Source organism: Notolepis coatsorum (assembly GCF_963971535.1).
Source record: "Notolepis coatsorum genome assembly, chromosome: 19".
In the NCBI taxonomy this organism is placed as follows: domain Eukaryota; kingdom Metazoa; phylum Chordata; class Actinopteri; order Aulopiformes; family Paralepididae; genus Notolepis; species Notolepis coatsorum.
The window spans coordinates 78,723,643-78,746,397 of NC_140183.1; the positions used below are offsets into that span (position 1 = coordinate 78,723,643).

The window sequence follows — 22,755 nt, forward strand, 5'->3', positions numbered from 1 at the left end:
ATGCACATCCTCGTCGTATTTCTTTATGATCAGCTCTGTGACCTTGTGTCGGCTGTTCAAGACTATCGGGTACTTGACGTCATCCGGTAAGTCTGGGGCTCTCCGCAGACGACCACCCACTCTGATGAGACTATGGGCGTCGCTCTCGGGGGCTAGGTGGAGCAGTCTGCTGTCTGATGGGACGGGCTTTGCTCCCTGTAGACAGTCTAGCTCATCGGGGAACGAGTCTCTCTGGGCTCGTTGTAGTAGAAGAAGTTCTGCTTCTTCGTAGTCAGCTGCTGAAATGTCAGTCGTGGGCTGAACCTCTGGGTGATGCCACAGAAATGTCTTTAGCTGCGCACTCTGTAGGGTGAGGCAATCGTCTATGTCGGGGTCTGTGGAGACGAGTGTGTTCAATCCACAGAACATAGGTTTCTTGTTTTCGGCCTCCTCTTTACTCGCCTCCCGTGGGGTGGGTGTAGGCCACTCTTCTTCGGGGAGCTTGAGAAACTCTGGTCCGTCACTGTAGAGGTTGTGACGGGTGAGGTCATCCAGGGACATTCCCCGGGTGATGACGTCAGCTGGGTTGTGTTTGGTCTCCACATACCTCCAGCTCGCTACTTCTGTTAACTCTTGAATCTCGGTGACTCTGACTCCCACGAAGACCTTGTATCTGCACGAATCAGACCGGATCCATGTGAGTACTGTCGTGGAGTCTGACCACAAGATTGTTCTTTGCACCGGGATGGTGAGTTCACGTTGGATTAATGTGGCGAGCTGCGCTCCTGCTAGGGCTGCGCAGAGCTCTAGACGCGGGATAGATTGTTGCTTTCGTGGGGCTATTCTTGAGCGAGCCAGGATGAAAGCAGTATGTATTTCTCCTCCCTCCTCTCGGGCACGCAAGTAGGCCACCGAACCGTAGGCTACTTCGGAGGCGTCGCTGAATACGTGCAGGTCCATCTTGCATGTCTCTGGCCTCACTGTGGGTGGGAAGTAGCTGCGGCGTATGTTAACACCTGGGAGTGAGCGGAGTTCCGTCTCCCACTCTCTCCATGTGGATGCAAGGTGTTCGGGTATGGGATCGTCCCAGCCCTGGTCCTTGTCCCATAGCGCTCTTACAATCATCTTTGCCCTGGTGGTGTAAGGTAGAATACATCCCAACAGGTCATATTGTCTGGCGAGTGTTCTGTATACAATCCGTCTGGTGGTCGGTATTGTCGTCGACCTTCCCTGCTCCTTGGTCAGGGGTTTGTGTCTATAATGGAGCGAGTCTGTTTTGAAGCGCCAGACTAGTCCTAGTGTCATTTCTTGGGCTTCTCCTGGGATGGTCGCCATCCAGGTCTCGCTGCTCGCTGCCTTGACCTCGGGGGAGAGGCTGCGCAATACTTGCGGGTCGCTGCTGGCCCACTGCCTGAGATCAAAGCCGCCTTTGATCAGGGAGGCGCGGAGCTTGAGTAGAAGAGCCTCGGCTTCTTCTGGCGTCGAGACGCTTTGTAAACAGTTGTCCACGTAGAAACTATTTGTCACACTTTGTCGGACCTCTTCATCTGCTGCTGGGTCCTCTGCGACGTGTTTTTGTAGTGCAAACGTAGCACAGCATGGGCTGCATGTGGTTCCGAAAGGGAGGAGTTCCCATTGATAGATGGCTGGGTGCTCATCTCCGATCCTCTCTCTCCATAGGAACCGCAGCAGGGGCTTGTCCTCCTCCACTAGTCTCACCTGCAGGAACATCCCTTTGATGTCGCCGCTGATAGCCACCTTGTCCTGGCGGAAGCGTAGTAGCACGCCTAGTAGAGAGGGGCCGAGTGTTGGGCCGGGCAAGAGCTCTTTATTCAGATTTTGTGATCCGATCTGGTAGCTGCAGTTAAACACAATACGATCCTTGCCGTTGTGGTGGACCTTGTGGTGCGGCACGTACCATGATTCGGTCGTCTGATCGGCCTCTTTAATGTCAATTTTCTTTATGTGTCCCGCTGTGATTAGCTTGTTAATCTCAGCGCGGTACACAGTCTCTTGAGCGGGGTCTTTGGCTAGGCGCCGCTCTGTGTTCAATAGATACCGCTCCGTCGCTTCTTTTGTGGCGTGAAAGGTGGGCATTCCCTCTCGCCTCAGGAGTGGAGTTGCGTATCTCATCACTCCGTTGACTGTGACTCTCTTTGTCCCTTGCTCGAGGAGGGCTATAGCGTAAATATCTTCCTTAGAACGAATGTCTTTCTTTTCGTTCTTAAAGGGCATTGTCTCTAGTGTCCATAGCCTCTCGACATGCTGCAGGAGAGTGGTGTCTTCTTCTGTCACTCTGGAGTGGAGGCAGCTAGTGGCTGCTGTTCGGTTAAGAGACTTGGCGAGGGGGCCTTGTAATGTCCATCCTAGGCGGGTCTCGACTGCTGCAGGACAACCTCTGGGTCCTGTATGGACCCGGTCTATCGGGACTATGAGGTCTGCATGGTCGGAGCCTATCAGCAGGGTCGGGGTGGCACCGTCTATGAGCGGGATAGGTAGTTGACGCAGGTGCACATATTTATCCATCAGCTTGGCGATGGGGTAGGTGTACTGCGATAGTCCTATTTCTTGGCTGGTGAAAGCATTAGTAATCCTATACCGTCTCTCTGGCTGCCCGCTTGCTGCGATAGTGAAGGAGACATTCTCGCCCTTTATCGTCTTTAGATCTCTTCTTATTGTCCGAATCGTCATCTGGTTTTCGCTCCCCCGCAGCCCCAGCTGGGCCGCAGCGGACGCGAGGAGAAGGGTCTTCTCTGACCCGTCATCAAGGACGGCGTAAGTGTCCATGACCTTATCTTGGTAACTCAGTGTTACGCGGACCACCTTTAAGAGCACCTGGGCGCCCCCGCTGCTAGCGGGGTCAATGTACATAACACTTGCCTTTGTGCTGCTGGATGGTGCAGGCTTTCTTCTGTTACTGTCGTGTAGGACATCTAGGTGGGCTCCGTCACACCGACTACACCTCTTCTTTAGGCGGCACTCGGCTGCCATGTGACTGCGCGCACATCGGTAACAGCGCCTGTTGGACTTTATCCAGTGACTCACTTCTTCAGCGGTCATCTTCTTGAACAGGTCACATTGTGACAACCAGTGTTCCTTTTCGCAGTACGGGCACACCATCTTCCACTTCTCTTTCATCGAGGGGGTACTGTGGTTCTTGCTGCTCGGTACTGATTCTGATTGGTGCATGACAGTCACCAATCTTCGGCCATCGTTTGCTCTCCTAGGTCCCTCTCTGGAGCTTGGTGTGCTCCGCACGAACGTATCCAACCGTAGGCTGCTGACTTCTCTCGCCAGGAAGTCGGCTAGGTCTAGGAGGGATGGCTCGGGACCGTTGGGATCACGGTGGTCTCTTTGCCGCCTGAAGCGCTCCTGTCGGGCGGGCGGCAGCTTCTCTAAAATCCTCTCGACATTCGAGTTTGCGTATAGTTCGTGCATACCCTTTTCTCGTTGCGCCCCCAGCATCCCTACCAGGGATTGTACTTTGATGGACAGGTCGTCTAGTGAGCGATTGTCTGTTGCTGGGGGTAGGCGGTCAATATGCCTTATCTCTTGTATTACGTAATCCCATATACGTCCATATCTTTGGTCTAGTGCTGCTAGAGCCGCGGTGTATGGGGTCGTAGAGGTGGCATAAGCTAGCGCTATGTTGTGCGCTCTGGGCACTTTCAGGTGCTTCAATAGGATAGCATACTTGTGGCGTTCATCAGCTACATCCACCATCATTGTCTCTAAGCACATCCGTAGCTCCGTGTACTGTGCTCGGTTCTCATGGGTGAAGTCTGGAAACGTCGGTGTGCCAATGTAGGACGCCGTGGATGGCTGGCACATCGGTGAGCGTTGGAAGAGAGGCCTCCTAGGCGAGTCTCCTCTTACGCCTCTCGGTGGGCTGGTACCGGCAGGGTACCATGGCCCGCTGGTCCAGGTGCTATTCCTCGGGACTGGTCGTGCGTCATGCTCACCCGTGAATAGAGTCGGGGGTCTGTAGCGCAGAGCCGCGGGGGTATAGCCTGGGCTGTACTGGACCTCCTGGTCCTGTGGAGTACTGTGCTGCTGTCGGGCTTGACTCTCCTCCTCTCCCTCTTCTTCCTCTGTCAGGTCATCTAGATCCTGTAGTCGTCTATTTAGCCTCTCCGCGGTGTACGCCGTTCCTTCCTTGTAGCTGGGTCTCACTGGGACCAGTCGGGGAAGGAGTTCGGAGGGGGGTATAGGCTCTCTCTGGTGGTCGGGCTCAGGGTCGCTTAATCGGTTAGGGGAGGGTGCCCTTGACCCGTGTCTTGACGAGGCCCTGGAACCCCGTGTCGAGGGAGGGGGTGTTGCCCTGGCGATCAGCTGCTCCATTAGCTGCGCTTGTAATCGGTCGCGCTCGGCTTCGCGCTTGGTGAGAGCGATGTCGCGCTCTGCTTCTCTTTGGGCACCGGCAGCGGCGCGCTGGGCTTCGGCGGCGGCGCGCTGGGCTTCGGCGTGGTCTCTTACCATATTCTCTTCCGTCTGAAGGCGTCTAATCTCTAGACGTATACGATCTTCGTCGCTCCGTTGCTGCGCTTGAATGCGTTCTCTTTCCATGGTAGAATGTTCGCGCTCACTAAGCGTCTGTGCTTGGAGCCGATCGCGCTCTGTGGAGGCAGCTAGGCTGGCGAGGAACGCCTGTGCCAGCATCTTGTCCGCCTCGCTGGGGGAAGACGCTGGTTGAGGTGATCCGCTCCTGGCAGTACTCGTTGGGGATGCGTTCTCCTGCGGGGAGTCCTGGAGCTCTATCTCCTCGGCGCTCTCCTCATCTTGTTCCGTGCAGAGTTCCATCTCTGGAGGGTTGTCTTCCTCCCGGAGCTCTCCGGGGACTACTTCTTCGGTCTTGGCGGGGGGTAAAGTCGTGTCAGTTCCCTCCTGGTCCCCACCGTGAGCTTGGTCAGTTACATTAGAACCCACTAGGGCCTCTGTGGTCGGGGTATCCTGGTTGATAGGGTCGGACATAATTTTACTTTCTACTTTTACCGCGTTTACCGTTTGTAGAAGGCTAGGTAGTATACTGGCAGCGTAATCCTCTAAGTACTGAGGTGGCTGCCGTCTACGCTGCGGGCGTTCTACTTTAGGAGGACCGTTTCGTGGAGTGTTCATCATAGGCCATTTCAATATTAATACCACTATATTAATATTACACTAATTACCCTCCGGCTCGAAGGACCAATTGTAACTGAGGGGTACAATTCCCTGACTGTATTGATAAGTATGGTATCATTAAACCACTACCGCTTTATGTACTTTAACTACTGGCCATACAGTACACGATATCTAAATATGATGAACACTTTCCACAATGAAATCGGTTCCAGTCAAAGGTAATAATCAAATATTTAATGGAGCAAAAGGTACATAGAATATTTATCTTACATTTATCATTTGAATGCACTTGTAAGGCAAATGAGTACTCGTAGGCAAATCAACACTGAATGTCCAATCTCTGGTTACGCAGGAAGCAAGTATACAACCTGGCTCTTAGGGAATTATATCTATGGTACACTTAATGATATAGCGGGATATTCTGGAGGGGGTCCTCCCGGTTGTAAGCCGGTAAGGGGGGTAGGAGAGCCGTCGGTAGTAGACCGTCTGGTCAACGATATCTATGGAGACTTCAAGTACAGAAGACAGTGCAATAGACTCTTGATCCGCAGATGAATACCCCTTGGTTCTCTTATAGGCTGTAGCTCCACAATGAAGAAGAAGCTAGGCGACCTCAGTCTCTCTGAGCGCCGACTCAACTTGACTCCTCTCGGGGGTAAATCCAACACTCACAGGCGTCGGCGATTATCCGCTCCACAAATCACAGTACCAAAGCAAATATATATTCCAGCCGCATAGGGCTCAGCAGTCGTCGGGTATGTAATCCAGTGTACATGTCCCTCGGTCCTCGCCTAGATCTCCTCGGATGAAAGCGCCATGTGGTCGGCCCAACCTGGATAAGACTCTAGATAACACGAGGAAGCGTTGGAGATGCTGGTCACTTTAGAACTCTAACCGCACGATGCACCATACACGATAGACTATTATTACTTGATAGAAATACGTCGCACTCGACGGTACAGTGCCAAACTCTGACAATTCAGTTATTAACTCGCACGAGGTCTCAATGCTATTCTAAGGCCAAACAGGCCATACTTCACCGCACGTCGTATCGTGGGTGAGGCTTCACGTTCTGTTACTAAGTTGGGAAGAAGGGTAAGGGACTTCTACATTTACTTGCGCCATATTTATATGCACGGTGAACAAATAGTGCCACTCTCATTTCGGTAGCCGTATCCCTGAGCGGAGCCGGGGCTAGTACGGACATGTCTCGTCGGTACCTTTGAACTTGACGCCAGGGGCTGGTCCCCTGGCGCCTGGTCCTTTGTCCAATAAGAGAATGAACTATTATGGGCTATAGTAGGCTAAAGGGATATTCCGTGCATATGTACAAGGAATATACAAGGGATATCAAACGACATACAAATACTATTCAATATATATCCATAAATAAATATATATATTCGGTTTAATCTGATCCTTCGTAACACAAGTCGTTGTTTTTTGCAGGGCTACCGGGAGCTTGGTGCGTCTGGCAAGAGCTTGTATGGAACGAGAATTTTAATTGCTGCATGCAGCCGCCAGTTCAGTGTCGCTATGTTTTAATTTTTTGCTAGTGTGGGCGTGAAATTGGTATTCAATTTCGCTCTAAGTGGTATTAAAAAGGTCTTAAAAAGTCTTAAATTGTATTTGTTGAATCCTGCAGATACCCTGAAGTACAGGGTCGCAGTGTCTTCTCAATCTATGATATGCAGACTCCTCACAGAGTAGCCCCTTTTCGTGACTGTGATGCACGCCAACAAGGTTTGGCCGAGTGAATCCACAGTCCCTTGCTCCCCCATAGGAAACCACCCTATTTTAATTCTGAAGAACTGGTCCGACGCGAAACCCTATTTTAATTCTGAAGAACAGGTCCGACGCGAAACGTTCGTTATACAAGTATCGCAGAGAAATTTCAAAGGTACTCACAGTTGCACAAGGGTCTTGGACAGAGAAACGCAATGGTTTGAAAGCTCGGCGTTGCTAATAAACTTTTTTTTATAAACGTGTAAACATCACCGAGACGGCAGTGCGGATCTGCAGATAATACCCTACTCCTCATTGCGGCGTTCGGGGGAGAGCAGCCATATTCGCTGTTTACACGTTTATACAAATTATTTAAAATGTTTATTAGCAACGCCGAGCTTTCAAACCATTTCGTTTCTCTGTCCAAGACCCTCGTGCAACTGTGAGTACCTTTGAAATTTCTCTGCGATACTTGTATAACTAACGTTTCGCGTCGGACCAGTTCTTCAGAGTTAAAATAGGGTGGTTTCCTATTGAGGAGCAAGGGACTGTGGATTCACTCGGCCAAACCGTGTTGGCGTGCATCACAGTCGTGAAAGGGGCTACTCACAGAGAGGCACGTGCAGGAAGTTATTGCTCATATTCAAAAAATCTTTTCAAGCCAGCCCAATTAGTAGTCTGCACACCCGTACCCCGATGTGGAGTGCTTTGAAGGTGACCGAAGGCAAATGTTGTGTGATAGGCCAGTCTGTCAAATACTTATCTGTCTATCCTATCATAATCTGTTTTAGGAGGTCAATTTATAGAGATCATGGATTTGTCTTAAATATGATCAACTGAATGAATAAAAATAACAGATTTAGGCTATATAGATGGAACACATCAAGTGTATGACACGAAATTTAAATATAAACGCGTGGGGTATAGCCTGATATATAATTATAATATATTATATATAGCCTTGTAACAACACATTATGTAATATGACCGCATTATGTAATAACTCGACAAAATGTAATACATTTCCACTTGTAATAACATTATACATTAATAGCCACCATAATATGTAATAATGTATAACAGATTATTACAAAATGCGGGTGTTATTACATAATTATGTGAAAATGTATTACATTTTATGGAGTTATTACATAATGCTGTCTCTCATCCTCCCCGTCTCTCACTCCCTCATTCTGTCGTTTCCTCTTTTGCCTCTCTCATCCTCCCTCTCTCATCCTCCCCGTCTCTCCCTCCCTCATTCTGTCTTTTCCTCTTTTGCCTCTGTCTCATCCTCCCTCTCTCATCCTCCCTCTCTCATCCTCCCCGTCTCTCCCTCCCTCATTCTGTCTTTTCCTCTTTTGCCTCTGTCTCATCCTCCCTCTCTCATCCTCCCTCTCTCATCCTCCCCGTCTCTCCCTCCCTCATTCTGTCTTTTCCTCTTTTGCCTCTGTCTCATCCTCCCTCTCTCATCCTCCCCGTCTCTCCCTCCCTCATTCTGTCTTTTCCTCTTTTGCCTCTGTCTCATCCTTCCTCTCCCGGTAACCATCTCTCACCACCGCTCTCCCTCCTAGTGCCCACGCCTCGGCCCACAGATGGTGTTGACGTGTATTTCGAGATGCCGGGGGACGACAGCGAGCATGCCAACTTCCTGCGTGCCAAAATGGACCTGGAGGAGCGACGAATGAAGCGCATCAATGAGGTGAATTTGGCAGATTGGCGGGGAGGTTTGGATGTTCCGTCCAATAATACGGGGCGTGACCCTGTGTTACCGGTCCTCCAGCTCCCCGGGCTCGTTCTCGTTCTGGCAGAGGGACACTAGGCTGCGGTGGCCTGTGTTGGCCTGCATTCAGCACAACTGCAGAGGCGCACAGATAAAGAATATGACGGAATATTACTGATATTTTGAGCTTCGAGCCTAGACACTTAGCCTTTATCCTATTATCACCCTAGTGCTCGTCTCCCTGTGCTTTCTCTCTTGTTGTTGCTGTTCTTAGCTCTATTCTATTTAAATCTTTCAAAAACTTCTTATGTACCCCAGTTGCTATTGCATGTACATATTTGTGTTTTATTACACACGTAATACATACATACCAACTATTTCGCCTGTTTTATTCTCCACCCACCGATCATCCTTAGCAACACTACTATCACCGACATCCAAGTAGGGGGATCCCCCCTTTCTCTCCTCCTGTGGTGCTTTTTTCCTATTGCTAGGTTTTTAGTGAGTTTTTCCTTACCTTCGTAACTACATGCATCATTGTTTACAATGAACGGTGGGGAAGGGCGGTTAGGTGGCGTAGCGGAGATTGCGTTCGTCACCAACCCCGGAGTTGTCACCAGCTTGGCTGGCCGTTCACACTAATACAATTGGCTGTATTAGAGGGTGGGAGAAGCTGGTGGGGTGGGTCCGGGTCGTTGTAAACAGCGACTCCTACAGTTTGGTCGGGACGCCTGCTAAGCGCGGATAGGACCTGAGAGGGATAGTGTGATCCTCCCACACGCTACGCCCTCTCAATGAGAATCCGCGCTGCCAGGTGAAAAGAAGTGGTGATTGGCTGGACGTGTGTCGGAGGAAGCACGTGATAGCCTCCACTCTCCCAGATGATCTGACTGTGGGGGGTAAGTGCGCAGCGACCAGGAAGGGATTGGGAATTGGCATACGACTAACATTGGGATGGGAGAAAATCGGAGGAAAAATGGAGGGGGAAAAAGACAAAAAAAAAAAAAAAAAAAAATGAACGGTGGGGCTGCTCGAAAGGACTGGACACGGACGCGTTAAACAGAAATCAATTAATTTAATATAACAGTCCGGTTCTGTGTTTGTTTGTGTCTGTAGATTGTTGGTGAACAACTAACTTTAGGTTAGTCCTTTCGAGCAGCCCCACCGTTCATTGTAAACAATGATGCATGTAGTTACTTTACTGTGTGTTGTTGTAGCCACCGGTTAATTCGCGATTTTTTATTGGTTTGTCATGACAAACCAATTACATAATCCAACATATGTGTAAAGAAACAACATATTCCAGTTAACGGTATATTTTTTTAATGATTCGTTACGGCGTAATCAATACTTCCATTTGTATAAATTGCTTAAGCAGAGTTTAGTATTGCTGCCTGGCTGAGGAGCGCGTCGCGGCTCATGCGCATGCGCACGCTCGGCCAATCAGAGCAACGCGGAAGGGCATGTTGGCTGCCGAAAGTACTCACGCCATGGGGACATTAACATGTGATTGCGGGCTTTACAAATTTGATTTGATTTGATTTGATTTGATTTGATTTGATTAAGAGAAATCCAATCTAAAAGTGTCAAACTGCCCACATGCATGTAGTACTTTTGGAGTGTTTCATAAATTATAACATTTACCTTTTTTTTATCCACTTTTTCTCCTCATTTAAAATGTTTCTCCCATCCCAATTTCACCTTGCCAATCTCCCTTCAATTATCCCTTCCCCTGTCTCGAACGTTGCTAGACCATGCCTCCCACTGGTCGGCTGCAATGTGGACGAAGCCTTGCATCATGTGTCCCCTCCGGTACACGAGGAGGCAGCCGTCGCATCTTTTCACCTGTACAGAGCGATCTCTCAGTGACGAGGAGTAACGCGTGGGAGGCTCACGCTGCCCCTGTTGCTTCCTGATTCTGCTGTACAGGCGCACCAACCGACCTGTAGGAGTCGCTGTCCACAACGTCCGATCCCCACCCACCAGCTTTCCCACCCCTAACACTGCCAATTGTGTTAGTATGAACGACCAGCCAAGCTGGTAGCAACGCCAAGAGCTGGGCTCGAACCCAGCATCTCCTGCGTTAGTGACGAGCGCCTTGCCCACTGCGCCACGTAGCCGCCCAAATTATAACATTTACGTATCTTATATTTATATTTATTTATTTCCTTAGAAACAACTATTCTTCCTGAGGTCCACACACAAGACACAATAAAATATAACCATCACGTGATGTACATTCACACAGTTACAATTACCAATAGAAACTATTTAAATAACTATTTTCTTTTTTTGTTTTCTATTATTCAAATAGAATAATGAATATAGGAACTTCTCTCACCAGAATAACATTTTAACGTATGCTCCACAATTATTGTCAGCCATCACCTCAGAGAATATTACCACCATTATTATTATTATTATTATTATTATTATTATTATTATTATTATTATTATTATTATTATTATTATTATTATTATTATTATTATTATTATTATTATTATTATTATTATTATTATTATTATTATTATTATTATTATTATTATCATATATATAGTCCAAACTGATTTCTTATAATTGCTGTTATTTTTAAAACCGATTTTACTGGTAATCTTAGATCATGAAGGAGTGGGCAGAGGCTGACTACCAGTCCAAGACTTTGCCCAAGTCTGACCGGCAGGCCCTCAACGAGGTAAGCTGACTGTTACCATGGTGATATGTACAGTAGATTACTGTCGTGTTGCACGCCAAACTGGCACGAATAGACACAACATTCTCGTCACATTCTCCTCTTCCCTCCAGCACTTCCAGTCCGTGCTGCAGACCCTGGAGGAGCAGGTGGCTGGAGAGAGGCAGAGGCTGGTGGAGACTCACCTGGCCAGGGTGGTGGCCACCCTTAACAACAACCGCCGCCTGGCCCTGGAGAGCTATCTGACCGCCGTGCAGACCGAGCCCCCGCAGGTGAGGATGAGACGGCGGTCGGGGGACCAAGGAAGGAGATGGAATAATCCTTAATTCATATTTTATGAGGTTAAACCCGACGTCCATTGGAGGCCTTGCTGTAGAAGAGGTCTTTATTTGTCATGCAGATTAACACACATACATGCGAGATGGGCGACACATAGGAACACACACACACACATGCACTGAGTCGCCGTTGAAATGTCTCTCTGCACTTTTCCCACCCCGTGACCTCGTCCTTCCCCCCAAGGGCCTCGTCCTAGACATGGGCTGCTCCCGGGGACCAATCCAAGTGCTCCTCAAGTTTCAAGTTTCTTTAATAGTTGTCATACAGAAGTACAGAATACTTTTATACAAAATGCTTCTTGTATAAAAGTATTCTGTACTTCTGTATGACAACTATTAAAGAAACTTGAAACTTGAGGAGCACTTGGATTGGTCCCCGGGAGCAGCCCATGTCTAGGACGAGGCCCTTGGGGGGAAGGACGAGGTCACGGGATGGGAAAAGTGCAGAGAGACATTTCCTGTCCGTCTTCGTCAGGGACGCGACAGCGTTAGCGATCTGTTCTGCATGTTTTTCCATTGGGTTTATCTTATTGGGAGGGGAAACCCTTGCGAGCGCGGGGAGAACATGCAAACTCCACACAGAAAGGCCTGGGAGATACCCCACCTGGGTACCTGGCAACCAGTGGCATAATTTCAGTAAAAGCCAAGGTATGGCAAGGAGGGAGGGTAGGGGTGGGTGAAGGGGGGGTTTCCCCCCATTTGTGGATTTTTTTTGTCAAATCAGTTCTGCAATAGTCACTTTTGGTGAGTTGTTTCTATACAATTCACTTATATGACATTTAGGTATGACACAGGACTACACAAGCATTTAGTATAGAAATGTGTCAACAGGGGCCGTCAGGTGGCGTAGCGGAGATTGCGCTCGTCACCAATGCAAGAGACTGCGGTCTCGACTCCCGGAGTCAGCATTGCTTGAGGCTTGGGCTGATCGTCATACTAACTCGTTTGGCTGGGTTCGGGGGAGGGAAATGTCATGGGTGGGAAACTGGCGTTGTGGACAGCGACGCCTACAGGTCAGGTCTGGGCGGCTGCTCAGCAGAGGCAGGACTTGATGAAGGCAGCGTGACCTCCCACGCGTTACACTTCACCAATGAGAGTCCTCGCTGCCAGGTGAAAAAATAGTCATTGGCTGTCGCCGCATGTGTCGGAGGAAGCGTGCGGATGACTTCAGGATTCCCTTGCACCGACCGGTAGGAGAACATGCGCACAACAAACCAGGTAGGGGAGGGGGGGAATTTGGCACAACAACTCAAATTGGGACGGGGAGAAAAACAGAGAAAAAAAATCTGAGAAAGAGAGGATTAAAAAAATAAAAAATTAATTCACCAGACTAAAGCAGGGAACCACAATATTTTGCATACAAATTATGCTGAGCAGAATGTAATATCATAACTGTCTATTATTTTTCTTGCAATTGAGCCAATTTTACTTACTGTAGGTACGGTTCTGAGGTGTGTGTTCAACAGAATGTAGTATCAAAAACACGTTCACAAAAAGTATGGGTTACTGAATGCTGAACTGCACTATTGTTATAATCACTAAGCCATTGTAAGACCTTACCTGTGTCCCTGTATCACTTGTCTCTGCTGCCCTTTGACAAAAAAACGTCTGTATGTCCATTTTCCTTATTTTTTCTGGCGGCATATTTTAGTTAGTCACCTAGTAAAAGTCACCTAGTAAAAGTGAGATAATTGACTATATCAAAACATGCTAGGGCTGTACCGAATAGTTGGAAGCTTCTTTCCTAATGTTGACATTAGAATTCTAAATCAACATTCAAATTAATTTTTTTTTATTAACAAATAAAAAAAAAAAAATATATATATATTAATTTGCCAAGGTATGGCGAGTGACATACCAAAACTACGCCCCTGCTGGCAATGCAGCAACCTGGTCCCCAAGTGGGAATCGAACCCAGGACCTTCTAGCTGTGAGGCGACAGTGTTAACCACTACATCACCGTGCCGCCTACATGTGCTGTGTGAGGGAGATGTGTTCGATAAGCAGAACGGGGTCTTAATTTTACTCCCTGCCTCTCTCCTCTCTCCCTCTCCCTCCCTCCTCCTTCTCTCCCCTCCAGCCAGAGCGGGTGCTGCAGGCTCTGAAGCGGTACATGGGTGCCGAGCAGAAGGATCGGAGACACACTCTCAGGCACTACCAGCACATTGAGGCCGTGGACCCTCAGAAGGCAGAGCAGATGAAATTCCAGGTGTGTGTGTGTGCGTGTGCGCGTGCGTGCCTCGTTTTATGTGGGAAAGATTAGGACAATTTCAAGACTCCACACTGGTGAAATCGGGACACGCTACCAAATAAGGATATTTTTGAAGTTCTGATTTAGTTTGACAAGCTCTTGTATTGTGACGGTTAAGGTTAGGGTTAGGTCCGGTTTGCTGAAAGACACAACTTCAAGATGCTCAAAGCGCTCTTGAAGAAAGCTAAAATCAGACGCTGGACATGCATATTGCCGAATGGAGAGACAAAAAAATATATATAATTGATTACATCCTCGCCAGCCGGACATCTTCACAGATGTCTCGGTGCTGAAGTAGACTGAACACTGGAAGTTACCATTGCATGGTTTCGAGGAAAGGCTACAATAAACACAAAGCTTAGAGAGGGCAGAAATGGTAGCACGACCAAAGAAAGCGGATCCAATAAACCTTGAAAACAATAAAAGGATGAATTTGAAGACAAATTCCGCTTCCTTGATGCTACATCCACCCAGACGACCTCGACGCCTACTGCAATGGAGCGGAACAAAGTGATCAATGGGGTCGCTGTCACAGTAGCCGCAGGAGGAGAGCAGGGAGGCAACAAAGCCCTGACAAGCTTCGCCAGGACGACGGAGTGAGAAGAGAAGGCAGATGAAAGGAGCAGGAAGCGCAAAGAGAAAACATTCAATATGCAGAGAGACCTGCAAGGCCACCAGGAAGCACATGAAAGAGGACATCAGGAAGTATAATGAGAAACAGATCGTTGAGGGAACTGAGAACTGGAAAAGCCTGAAGGCAGAAGGAAACGGGATTCAAGAAAAGTCTATTTGTAGTTTTGAAGGAAGAAGACGGTACTCCCATACATGGTAAATGGACTGCATTGACACTATGACACGCTGCCAGGAGGAGCCAGAATCTAACCGCAGAACCTTCCGATTACCCTCTCTGCCTGAGCCACTGTACCCTCTCTGCCTGAGCCACTGTACCCTCTCTGCCTGAGCCACTGTACCCTATCTCCTGAGCCACTGTACCCTATCTCCTGAGCCACTGTACCCTATCTCCTGAGCCACTGTACCCTATCTCCTGAGCCACTGTACCCTATCTCCTGAGCCACTGTACCCTATCTCCTGAGCCACTGTACCCTATCTCCTGAGCCACTGTACCCTATCTCCTGAGCCACTGTACCCTATCTCCTGAGCCACTGTACCCTCTCTGCCTGAGCCACTGTACCCTATCTCCTGAGCCACTGTACCCTCTCTGCCTGAGCCACTGTACCCTATCTCCTGAGCCACTGTACCCTATCTCCTGAGCCACTGTACCCTATCTCCTGAGCCACTGTACCCTATCTCCTGAGCCACTGTACCCTATCTCCTGAGCCACTGTCGCCCCCCAACCACAATAGGCAAAGAATGATCACCCGAGTTTCATGAGGAACTCTACAGCAGCAGTCCAGTCAGGATCTCTGCCAAGACCTTCCTGGGATTGATTGATTGATTGATTGATTGATTGATTGATTGATTGATTGATTGATTGATTGATTAGACAATCTAAAATCACATATAATACTGGTAAACTAAATGCACAGCCATCACATATAGTTTAAAACCGTCAACGTTTGAAACACAATAAAACCTTTTTGGTTTATTTCCATTGTGGTCCTCAAAGGGGGGGGGGGGGACGACGACACAGAGAAGAACTGAAAAAGGTTCTGCCATCAGAAGTGGGAGACTAACAACTGTGGACCAGCAGTAAAGAGGGCTTCCTCCAAAGAGAGCGACCACAACTCTGATGATGATGAGGATGAAGAAGAGTAGGGTTAGGTTAAGGACTGAGTAGAGCCGGGCGATTAATCGCTTTCAATTTCAATTACGATTTTGGCTTCCCACGATCATGAAAACAAGATAATCGAGGTAAAAACTATTATTGTGCCGCACGCCGCGTTGCTCTCAGTTTGTCTTGTGTTGTAAATGCAGCGCACCCTTCCTTCACACTATGTGTGTGTGTGTGTGTGTGTGTGTGTGTGCGCATGTGCGTGTGTGTGTGTGTGTGTGTGAAATACAGACAAAAACAAATGAAGATGCATCAGTACAGATACAGTGAATGCATCATGCCGTTGCTACAACATGCTAAACAGATGTTTATGAAATTAGGCAGATTATAAATCCATCAAACAAAATAATCCGGGCAAAAATGTCATCCATTTCTTTTTTCTAGGGAGGAAAACTAATTTCCCCTCCTTAGTGCGAGACCGGTTCCATGAGCAGACTCATTACTCTCGCTCGCTCGCTCGCTCCTCCGCTCCTCCGCTGGTAATGGTCCTAAGCAGGATGGATGTGTGTGTGTTGCAGGTTTACACCCACCTCCATGTGATTGAGGAGAGGATGAACCAGAGTCTGGCTCTGCTGTACAAGGTTCCTGCCCTGTTCGAGGAGCTGCACGACGACATCCGTACGTGACGCTAGTTTTACCCTTCAGTTTCACTGCCAACGCAACATTTCACTGTACTGTTTATTTATTTATTAACTGTGTCCGAGGGTCCCGCGGGCCAAACTGGTGACAAAGGGTTTCCGGGCCTTTACAGCGATGGCGCCGACACTGTGGAATAAGCTCCCTTTTAACATTAAATCTGCCAACACTTTACAGACCTTCAAGGCCTTGCTTAAAACCTACCTTTTCGCTCTAGAGGATCATTGAGTTATACTTTGCTGTTGTGTTGTGTGTCTGAGGTGTTCTTATGTTCTCTCTCTGTCCGTCTTGCCTGCCTGGTTTCCTGTCTCCATTGTCCTGTCTATTTATTTTATTTTTCCCTGGGCAGCGCCCCGGACCGATGTAAAAAGATCATATCATTGATTCATTATGTACTATACCTCCTTGTGAGTTCCATGAACAGGGAGCCACGGACAGTACTGCTAACCACAGTAACTACGCAAACAGTGAAACTGAGAAAAATGGCTTTAACCCTTTCACTACCACACTACAGCAGGTTTGTCGTGTGGCAGTGAAAGGGTTAACTTTCTGTATTGTCGCAGTGAAAGGGTTAACCCTTTGGTAGTGTGGTAGTGAAAGACTATCCATTGCTTTTGTAGTTACTGCAATTCTTTATACCCTTTTTCTCTCTTTGTTACAAGATAAAACAGATATTGAGTGTAATTTCACTTATAACAAAACATTTTAAATAATTGTAGTTCTATGACGTTAATGGATTGCTCAGCACCTGTTCTGCACTGTACTTCACTTCGTGCACGTGCACTGAATAAAAAATTCCACCATGTACCTTTACATCCCAACATCCGTCTGACCACAACTACTCAACTACTCGCCTCCTTCTTCACTTTCACCACAAGGAAGTGCCTTCGGTAGATCCCCACTTGACGAGCTTGTTAGTAGAAGAAAGTTGGAAAACAAGAGATACGTTGACATCATATCTTTATTTTCTCTCTCACTATTTTCGAGAAAATACGGCGATATTGTCTTCGTTACTGGAGTGTCTGGAAGATGATGATCATTCTAAACCTCCACCGTTTTTTTCGTATTAGGGGCTCGCGTCGCTAATATACTCCCCAAACTGCAGTCCTCCTTTGCTGCGGCTGGATGGGTTTGACCCTCCTGCTATGCAGCTGGACTGTGGAAGTCTGTTGTGAGGGACTGGTTGGTTTTCAAGCCTGGGTGAGTAATGTTTGCTTGCGAGCACCACTTGTCTGTTAGTGCTATGGGGGCTAGCTGACCATTTTTACGAAAGCCGGCCCCAGATTAGGGTCCTCTGTTCAGCCTCTTAGGCGACGGCGGAGGATCTTGGTCTGAAGCCCATTATAGTCAACTAGTGGGCCGCGCCCAGGAACTGGTGATCCCAGGATTCTCTGGACGAGCGGATGCTTCTCTGTCACCGTGTAGGCCCCATCTTTCATATACAAATGAGAGTATACCCTAACGAGGAAATGTGGGCATGGATGTTCGTTATCGGAAGATCCATGTTCAAGTCGGCTGCAGCCCAGATGGGACTTGTGCTGGCTCCGCCGGATGTCTGGTAAAATCACTGTTGTAAACTGTGTTGACATCTCTTTTTCTCTTCTCTCTTAAAGGATGAGGAGGGTTTCAGACGGCGGCCTGTCTGAAGTGTGGCTTGTTATGTCATTGTATACAGTTCAGGTGATAGCTGCTTAAGCTTGTGTGCTAGTTGTGGACTACTGTTTTAGCCAGTCAGCTGTTAGCTGCGCAGCTGTTAGCTGCGGCGTTAGCTCGCTGTGTTTACCAGGCTGGTATACGTTAGCTTGTTGCTATCAGCCGAATGGCTGTTAGCTTAATGCTACACTGTTGAACGTTTCTGTGACTATAACATGCCTTAAACACTCTGACTACGACGTCATCTTTGACAGAGGATGTTAGTCGAACCTACCGGGAGCCCGGCCGGCGAGGACTGCGTCAACATGGAGGACCGTAGCGGCTGGGTGGCGCAGCGACGCTGCCCTTGTCGTCAACACAGGAATGCTGTGTTTAAAGTTGGTGCCCCGTTAGCCAGACTGCAGTTCGCTTGGCCTGCGCTCACGGTAGGAAGGTCCCGACCAGACCTTAAAACGCATCTTCTTCCTTCCCTTCTAAATGTTTTGTAATAACGATGTTTTCCAAAACGGGTGTTGCTGCAATACATTGAGGATATACGACGCGTGTTGTGTGTGAACTGTCTTGTCACTGGTATAGCTTCTTCTCCATACAAGTCGGGTTGTTGTTTACATGTGTAAAAATTATCTGGTTAGTTGTGTTGAGAACATCATGTGTGTTCATGTACCGTGAACTCACAACTAAGGGGGTTAATTAACCTATAAAGCTATGCTTAGTGACATATGAGTGAAGAATGAATTATTTTCTCAGCCTGTAATGACAATGAACAGTGTGTTCACATATTAACAGGGTTACCTGTTCAACTGGGCCGTATCAAGGGTAAGGTAGGAGGGGTGATCCCCCCGGTTCCCTGGGGCTTCCCCACCCTCCTCTCAGACATGTTGTTTACAATATCTTGTGTCACTGTGTTTGTGGGGATACGATGTAACCCTTAGCTTAGTTGCTGGGGTTGTGCTAACCGCTTGAGGAACTATATTTTCCTAAAGAAAAGATTGTTTGGTCACTTTTCGTGTGTGCTTAGCAAGGCCTGTGGCCGGTACTAATCGAGAATTATGTATTCTCTCGTTATGAAAAACGGCGTTCCTCTGTAGCAGGAGTGTACTTGCCATTTTTTGTGGTGATAAAGGGTTGTGTGTGTCTTGTGATCTACAACTGGGTTAGGTTGGCCACAGAAGCACATGTGTAAGTCTGGTACCGGGGCTCTTAAGGGGGCCCTCTCTATTCTGTGTTTTTTCCTTAGTAAAAATCAGATAGCAGGTTAGCACATGAGCTGTGTGAAGCTGTTAGACACTTCATGTAGCTGACTATGACTGTGTCATGCTCTTTTTTGTCATTACATCGTATCATGGGTGTGGGGTCGTAAAGGGGTGAACTGGTAATCCTTTCCTCCCCTTTTGATGGGCAGGGGTTAAAACCTGTCCTTCAAGGTTCCTGTCACGTTGCTGTTCGGCATGTTACAGGGTAAGAGGGGGGGGGGGGGGGGGAGTTTCCTGGTCCCACGCCCTGGAAGATTGGGCGTGTGCACCGCAGAAATTCCCCCGCCATAGAGTACGTCACTGTGCGCGTCTCTGTTGGTAAGACTTCCGTGAGTTGTTCAGGTCCATATGATGGATCTGTTTCAGGGAGTGGTCAGGGCTCCTCCTCACGAAGCTCCTACTCGGGCCTTCTGTGAGTTAGGACTCTCCTTCCCTGTGAGGGAGCCTCCTCAGAGTTCAGAGCCTCCTCCTCAGATTGTCAAGGTGAGTAGAACTTCAAAAAGGAGTCCTGCTCTATTGTGTGTGTATTCGATTCAATTCGATTATTGAGTGTGTATTGGTTCAGTGCCTCCTCCTCGGAGAGCCCTAACCCAAATTTTACATGGCTCAATGTTGCAATATATTCTTTTCAATCTATACAGCTCGCGTGGGAAGTCTCTCTGGGGATTTCCGTCTCCTCCCTATGGGAGGGTGGTGGGATGTAAAAATGTAAACAATTTTTACCCTCAGCGGCGTCACGAGGGATTCATGTCAGTCTGTGTTCTTTCTTTTTTGAATAAAAAGAGGAAGGTACATGAAGCACGACGGCTCCGTGTCGTTCTCCCAGGCGACTTGGAGGAACAATGTTTGGTGTCTTGCTAGACTGTCCATTGATGTGTTTGGGTCTCGACGCATACATAGTGCTGGCTCAGGTGTGTTTCTGTGACAGAATCACACAGGGGCTAAGTGCGCCTTGGTTGCTTGTTAAAACAGCGTTTTTATAGGGCAACTGGGATGGAGTTTTGTCTCTTCCGAGCGCCAGTTTACTAGGTTGTCTCGATGAATTCTCGTTCATATCTGGGGGATGTTAACGGAATAGATCAAAACATAGGTAGAGGGGTCTCACACCCTTGGGGTGGGCCACTGAGCACGGTCTAAATGGGGACCGTCTGGGTGGCACCCTCTTTTCATGTTTTAGATCGACACGCATACCTACCCCCTCTTCTGGAGTGGGCATGTCGGCGTGGTTAGGACACGGGACTGGTCTGGTCGCGCTGGTCCAGGTCAGTTAACCCGTTGTCCGCCGGGGATGCAGATCTGCTGTTCTGGTACCCTGAGGGACTTGTGCTTTTTTCGGGGGGAAAAATGCCGGGTCGGTCCGGGTGTCACAGGGTTAGGCGCTATGGAGACCCTTTGTTGGGCACATGTTGTACTCTGCACTATCGTAATGGCTTACGGCCATACCAACCTGTACACGCCCGATCTCTTCCGATCTCGGACGCTACGCAGGTTCGGTCCTGGTTAGTACTTGGTTGGGAGACCGCCTGGGAATACCAAGTGCGGTGTGCTTAGGGCTGGTTCTCCATTATTTTCGCTCCTCTCTCACGCGTGGCGAAGAGGGGGCTGTTGGGGTGGTCTTGGACCTCCTCTGGTAACCCTGTGCTTCCCGTGCCGCCGGGCCCAGTCCGAAGAAAAGTTTCGTTGATACCGTAGGCCTGGGATAACCCTTTTTTGAAAACTGAAACACTTGTACTGCGGTATAGCCGGTGTATACCCGCAGGTGTGTTTTGGAGTTTTTTTCTTGAGGGGTTATAGGAACAACCACCGTCTGTACAGAGAGGGTGGTTGATTCCCTGGTGTGTTGGAGCAGAGTCAACTCCCGGGTTACCCGGTTGAGTGTGCCCCTGCACGTTCATGATGTCTGCCAATCATGTCAGCCTTCTCTGCCTCGACCCCTCTGGGTGGTTTTTTTTTAATGGAGGCTTTGTCATGCAACAACGCCAGCATACGCCCCTTCCGCCGGGGGGGGGCTGTTTTCAGCTGACTCCTTTGGCGCCTGTCTCGTCCGCAGTGCTCCAGGCTCAAGTTACAGCCTGTTGCCTGGTTTCCCCGGTGCGCTACCTGCTTCCGTTGGTTAACCTTTTTGTGTGCTTACGGCCATGCTGACTGCCTGTTCTGCAGGGTCAGTGTGCCAGGCGGTGTGCTATTGGGGGGAAAGGGCCCGCTCTTGGAGGGGCCTTATCCGAATACGCTGGCGATGTGGGGGGCAGTGTCACTAAGTGACCACCAGGTGGGGTCTTGATGCCTGGCGTCATTGACCTCTCCGGGACCCCGTTTTCCAGGGTATCCAGTCCCTTCAGTGGGTCTGGGTCTTCCTTCGCGCTCCGCTGCTACGGCCTTGCCACAGGGTTGGGTTTGCTCTTAACCCCGTGATTTCTGGGGGCAGTAACAAGGTTGTTCCTTCCGTTCGTTCCCGGGTGGCATGCGGGTTGTGCGTGTGTGTAGTCGTGGGGTCAAGCCACGGTCTGCTCACCCTGTGCGTTGAGTTGCTTGAGTGCCTCTTCGCACGGTCGGATCCGTCGCCCGCCCGTGAACCTCCAATAGGGGGGGTATCCTCCATTAGGGAGGGTCGGGGGGGCTCGGTCCTCCCCAGTCTGATGGTTGTGGGGGGCCTCAGTGGGGTACATTGGTCGGGCTATGGCTCCCGCTCAGCCCCTGTTGCAGAACAGGTGCTGAGCAATCCATTAACGTCATAGAATGGAGGGTTATGTATATAACCTAGTTCTATGAGTTAAATGGTGCGCTCAGCACCTGGACGCCGCTGTGGCCCTTGATCTCGCCTTGTGGTGAAAGTTTGGGAAGGAGGCGAGTAGGTGACCACACACCTGCTTATGAAGGTACGCGGAAGGGGGTGTGGTCAGACGGATGTTGGGAGGTACATGGTGGAATTTTTTATTCAGTGCACGTGCACGAAGTGAAGTACAGTACAGAACAGGTGCTGAGCGCACCATTTAACTCATAGAACTAGGTTATATACATAACCCTCCGTTACTGTGGTTAGCTTCTGCAGGGCAGTATACTCAATCAATACTTATCTACTGTCTTCAATGCCTTCAACTACCTACCTCAACTCACAGTCTATCCATATAACACTGTATGATAGCCATTTACAATAACACTGTATACCGTATATACATTTATCTATACTTGTATGAATAATCTGCTTATATACCTGTTTATATACCACTCTGTACACACACTATACCTTATCTATATCTGTATATATCCTATACATACTCTTATTAGTTATACCACTGGCTAGTATAGATTGAACTCTGAACCTTGTCACAAGATTCACATTCATTCACAGTCATTTAGCTGAACGCTTTTATCCAAAGCGACTTACAAGTTCTGTACGACAAGTCATCAGGAAGGGCACAACTCTATCAGCTGAGTAACAATGTTCATCAAATTGTTGAGTGCTACAGTGTAGGTTAGTATATTAGGACAAGTGCATGACAGTAAGGTTAGTTAGGGTTAGATCTTTTTTTTTATATTATAATTTTTTATTCAAAAGATAAAACAAATATTGAGAAGTTCAATTTCACATAATTGTAGTTA

General features: G+C 48.5%; 1 protein-coding gene across 2 annotated transcripts in view; it reads left to right on the forward strand.

Annotated features, from left to right (window-relative positions):
* aplp1 (amyloid beta (A4) precursor-like protein 1) overlaps positions 1–22,755 on the forward strand; it is a 159,732-nt gene that overhangs the window by 121,313 nt on the left and 15,664 nt on the right. For both annotated transcript variants that reach the window (XM_084336351.1, XM_084336352.1), the window contains exons 7-11: positions 8,394–8,521; positions 11,161–11,235; positions 11,346–11,504; positions 13,651–13,779; positions 16,132–16,231. In XM_084336351.1, coding sequence (XP_084192477.1) covers positions 8,394–8,521; positions 11,161–11,235; positions 11,346–11,504; positions 13,651–13,779; positions 16,132–16,231 — 591 coding nt within the window. The remainder of the gene's footprint in view (positions 1–8,393; positions 8,522–11,160; positions 11,236–11,345; positions 11,505–13,650; positions 13,780–16,131; positions 16,232–22,755) is intronic.